Consider the following 5,596-nt stretch of genomic DNA (forward strand, 5'->3'; position numbering starts at 1 on the left):
CACCCTAAATATCTGGCTGACTGTGTGACCAACCACAATAACAACAAATAACCATACTACAACCCGATGTAACTACTACCTCCCTTTCTAATAATTGCATCTTACTTCTTACATGTTTTAGAAGCTTCTTCTAAATTCTGGAAGCCTAGAAACCTACAAATGATGGGAACATTAATAGAGCTTCTGTATAAATCTAAGCTTAGCTGAAAATCAGTTCAAATGTTTGCACTGAGAATGGAATTAGAGAAATCCAAGCTGATGGGTAAAAAGGCATTGGCAATTGGGATGATCCATATCTCTATTCTCCCATTTACTTTAGGCACACTTGAACTCAGGACAAATGCCTCATCCAGAATTAAAACTGAATTGTTTGCTCTCCTTTTATTTGCCTCATCGGTGTAGGTGCCTGAAGATCAAATGAAAGTAATGAGAGAAAAAATTGGAAGAATTGGTTTCGTAATTCAGAGAAGAGTCACCTTATTTGGAAGTGGTGAATGAAGTCTATCTTTCTTATTCTATTTTTATAAAGCACCATGCCCATATAGCATGCCTCTTTGTCACACCAAGGGGACTGCCTTGTATTTTGACACTACTTCCAATAAATGATTCTTGGCCACCCACAATGTTGTGTAGGTAAGCATGTATCTGAATAAGGAGTTACAATATACTACTTCATTGCAGGTGAATTCTAGGGCCTTTTTGAAGTACTTCTCTTCCCAGTAAAATAAACTGCCTTTTTGAGCATTGTCATCTTAGCGAGCTGGAAGAATTGCTGATAGAGCTTAAAGAGGGGATGATGACGACACTTACCAAGTGTTGTACAAATAATGCTGAATGGGGCAAAGTTGATGATTGTGTGAAAGGTACTTGAGACTTCACTACTGCTCCTTTTGACTGCTGTGACATTGGAATAAAACCAGCGGACAGATTGTACGAAATGTGCCTGCCAATTTTTACATGTTTGCATGAATAGGAAAGCACCAAAAAGCTAGCTCGCAGAAGCACATAAAAATGCTACATGCATTAGTTTCAAGATTTCTCCTATAGAGTGACATCTCATTTTAATGGAATGAAAGTGGGGTGGGGAGGAGATGTGTTATTCTAGGCAATGCCCATTAAATATTAAAGTATGTAATTGCAGAGATTATATCATTAGCATAATGTTATTTGCATCACTATGTCAGGTGTGATGCAAAATATTTAGTGACACCATTATATAAGCAGCATAAATCACTGCAGATGTTTGCCTGTTGCAGGCCAAGATCACTGTACCATGGTGGGTTAAACTGTGGTTTCATGGTGTTATGTGTGTCTACAATCTTATGCATGGAAATAATTCATACAATAACTGTCTTTACACTTCCATTGCTCTTCTGGAGCAACAGATCTTATGGGGAATTACTACTTTGTCATTGTCAAAAAGAAATCTCAACATTGTCAAAAGATGAAGGAAACAAAGTTTATCATAATTAGTATTCTGGGTGAGATTAAACTGACAGAGTGCCCTGGTTGCCAGCCAGAAGTCTTAATTTTCCTGCAATCACCTCCTTCAAATCCTTGATAACAATGGCAAGTGAATTTTTCTGCCATTGTTTGAAGGTCAGTTGAAGATGCTACCCCTCTCACAATAACTCCATTCTCTGAAGTTTTGATCTGAAAATTCTGAGGATTTAAATGAAGATAATCCAAAGCTTTCCAATTTCTTCGTATGCACCTTCCATTATTCTGGCACAGATGTTGGCTACACACCTCCGCAGCTTTGGTTACATTGGTGATGTAGGGACCTAAATTAGTAGCAATGAATTCCTTCACCTTTGTGCAATTGGCCTGCAAGAAAGAAGAATATGTGAATCATGGGAAGGCTGTCCAGTGTTGTGTCTATACCATAAATATATATATAAAAAACCCTATGTAACCTTACTTTCCAAAGCTTTGAAATAAACTTATAGATTTTTGCCAAATGTTCCTCAAAGCTTCTACTCATAATCTGACCTTGCATAAGGAAGAATGGATAGATAAAAACTGAGTCTACTATATTAAAGAATCTCATGTCAAAAGAAGAACTTTTAGGCAAGTTAAAGATTTTAAAACAATGACTTTAGTTTACCTCTGATGATGTTAAATTCATGTCTCCCCAAATAACAATTCCTGCAGCTCCCAAGGCAGCACTCTCGCCAATTGTGCTGACAAGATCTTGCTACACAGGAAGAGAAGAAAATATTATCAGTCAAATATTGTATATCATCACTGGTGCCATTAAAAACCGGCACATTAACGCTTTATTATGAGGCACCCCATTCTGAGCAGCCAAGCTTTCAGAAGAATTAGTAACTAATTGCTGCAAATATTCAAAGTTTTAATGTGTTTCATCGTCAGTCAATTTTATATCTACTGTAGTAAGGATATTTTGTTATTTCAGTTATAGCATTTCACTTTGAAGATAAGATAGAAGTTCCATCAATGCTTTCTATCATGAATCTAGAAAAATCTTGCTGTTCAAAAATGAGATCAGATATTATTCAACATTAGAATATTGGAGGAGGGAATAAAAGTAAAAATATATCTACTTAATATTTTTTTCCAGACTGTTTCCCTGATATTTTACAATTAGGGCCATTTTCCTGGTGACTGAATTTTAGACGTCTCCTTTAAAACTTTTATCACTATTTTTTAAAAAAAATGTTTATATCATTTATATTTATTTCAGTCCTATTTCTATTTTCTCAGGTCGCATTATATGTAAAGCATGTAATTGTTATAGAGAAAAAAGAAGCTCAAAACAAAATATAACAATACAATGAACCATACAGTAACCAACTGAATATGCTAATACACACACACACACACACAGAGAGAGAGAGAGAGAGAGAGAGAGAGAGAGAGAGAGAGAGAGAGAGAGAGAGAGAGAGAAGTTGAAATTAGCCAGGCTTTATGCATTGTGCAGATGAAGCCCTAAGATCTTTAATGGATGTGATTATGTTTATTTGGTACATATAGTATATTCATTTCATGCTGGGTTGATTTCAAATATAACAAACCAAACCTGAGATTTATAAATGTTTATTTATTTATTTATTTATTTATGAGACTTATATACCGCTTTAAGTGCGAGCACTCTCTAAGCGGTGTACACCAGTAAGCAATGTATATATATATTTACATTGCCCCCAACAATCTGGGTTCTCATTTTACCTACCCCGGAAGGATGGAAGGCTGAGTCAACCTTGAGCCGGTGAGATTTGAACCGCTGACCTGCTGAACACATTCAGCTAAAGTGGCCTGCAGTACTGCACCCTAACTGCTGTGCCACCTCGGCTCTTAAATATTCAAATGAAAGCATAAATTATATAAACAAATAAATCCTGGGTCATTAGTTAACAAGTGGAGTGAGAACCCTCAATCAAAAGGAAAGAAGCAAATAATTCTTCAAACGTAACATGTCTGCACTCAAAAACAAGATATGATATTGTGATGTATTAAAATAAATCATTTCAAATGATTTTCCACAAAATATCTAAAGTTGAAATTCTATATGTCAAGGAACTTTTTTTTTTACTATGAAAAAATGTTGGTTTAGAAGAGAAATGAATTGAGGGCTAACGATGATCATGCAGCATTCCGGATACTTAGACATTATGCTTCTCTTACTTGACATTCAAATAGATTTGATACCTTGAATAAATGTGTATTTATTTAACTTGCATCTCCACCACAATCCAATGACTCTTCACAACTTAATTCACAGATTTTCCACTCCAACTAGAGACAATGGCCATTAATCAAATCTAGGAGTTGTATTAGGAAAAGGAAGGACCTCACTATAAGCAGAATGTTAGGTAATTGTCTGAGGGAGCAAGAAGGAGTCAGGAACAATAGGAATGTGTTGGTAAGGATGTGGTTAGTTATCTGGGAAATGGAAGACAGTGAAGGAGAGAGAGAATTTGTCCTGTATTTTTAAGAATTTAAAAAGAAAATTACTGGATCAGAGCAAGGTCTTATTTAATCCAGTATTATTTTCCCATTGTGGCCAATCAAATGCCCTTAGGCAGTCTTGGTTGAAGTTAAACATGAATTAAGAGTTCCTGATTAAGAGTTCCACTGGTCCACGGCAATGGTGCATTTGTTCTATAGAAGCAACTGATGATCTCCAGAGAGCTTACCGTAGAAAGAAATAACAATGGCTGATCTCTGTAGTCTAGTCGAGTGTATACAAAGACTGGGAGAGAATAATCATGTGAGGTCATAAAGGAAATCCTCATGGATTCTTTCACTCTAAACTGTGAAAAGCGTAATGTGTTTTCACTGCTTCCGAGGGATTTCTTAATGCCAATGGAGGGATATAATGCTGCACTGCTATTCCACAACCACAACAGTTCATTATTCCTCATGAGTTCATTTTCTGGACATGAGCCAGTATAGTTCTGCTCATGGAAATTGTAATTGTGGCAGTCAGGATATAAGTAATATCCCCAGAGGCCCTTGGGCCTGCTTTTAATCCCCAGCTCAATTGTTTCCTTCATGAAAGCCTTAGCACATTTTTCAAAAGAAAATTTAGCTAAACCTTCGATAGCATTTGCAGAAATATTCTCTTGCAGTTTGGAAATCAGTTTCCTTGACTGTCTCTTGTAAATGTTTTTGGTATTCCAGTTACGCTCCCACTGGGGTCTCCAGTGTTCCCAGTCTATGACTGCCAACCCAGTGAAATCCTTATCAGGAATATAGTAGTTAATATCTTGGTTAGCTTTCTCCAGATGCGTTTGCAAGCTGAAATTCTGAGGGAGGCCACCATTGATTGGGATTTCCTGTGATGTGTACCAGGGATAATATCCCAGCCTGTTGACATAAAATATGGTAACATTCTGTCCTCTTGCTTTGGCAAATGGGCTTCCAATCACATGGAACATTTTTAAGCTGATTGTGATATTATATCGGATGGAGCAATGATCTGTCGGTGCATTCCAGGCAGCTATGAAAGGCATCCGTTGGAACACTGGAAGCTGAGCGGACTTCAGGGCCAAAACAGAACTCCACATAAATGACATCTGTAACCAGAATGTAGAGCGGACCTGCTAGGAAATAGAAAACAATTTTGAACTGTCAAGGAAAATCAAAATCTTTGACATATAAAAACATCCAGGCCCATCTTTTTATTCTCCAAAGCAGGCATGTCAAACTCACAACATCACATGACATCACACAACGTATCAGGCCGGTTTTGCCCTTGCCAGCAATGGGGTGGGTGGGTGCCGCTTCCACATGACGTGTCCTGGCCCGCAGGCTGGCAGTTTGACACCCCTGCTCCAAAGGATCAAGTAAGATTAAGCAGAAGCATGGCAAAGAAGAGTAATGCAAAGAAATTAAGACATGAGAGAAGAAAAGGAAATAAAATAGAGCCAAATCAGCCAAATGTATACAACGCTACTCAATATATTTATCTATTTTTTTCAGCCAATATTATTTTTACAAATAACTCAAGGCAGTGAACATATTCAACACAACTTCCTCCTCCTATTTTCCCCATAGCAACAATCCTGTGAGTGGGTTGGGTTTGAAAAGAGTGACTGGCCCAAGGGCACCCAGCTGGCTTTCATAGGAA

At 37.3% G+C, this 5,596-nt stretch overlaps 1 protein-coding gene across 1 annotated transcript; it reads right to left on the bottom strand.

Annotated features, from left to right (window-relative positions):
• Window positions 1-215: 215 nt before the first annotated feature.
• Window positions 216-5,042, bottom strand: LOC120301278 (hyaluronidase-4-like). The gene is made up of 5 exons (XM_039328303.1): window positions 4,161-5,042; window positions 2,108-2,197; window positions 1,498-1,827; window positions 811-943; window positions 216-406 (listed from the first exon to the last, which is right to left on the bottom strand). Exons 1-5 carry the CDS (start codon window positions 5,040-5,042, stop codon window positions 216-218), a joined length of 1,626 nt encoding a protein of 541 aa, XP_039184237.1.
• Between the last annotated feature and the right edge of the window lie 554 nt (window positions 5,043-5,596).

Source organism: Crotalus tigris, unplaced genomic scaffold (assembly GCF_016545835.1).
Source record: "Crotalus tigris isolate CLP2741 ecotype Arizona unplaced genomic scaffold, ASM1654583v1 scf7180000024375.2447938, whole genome shotgun sequence".
Taxonomy (NCBI): Eukaryota; Metazoa; Chordata; class Lepidosauria; order Squamata; family Viperidae; genus Crotalus; species Crotalus tigris.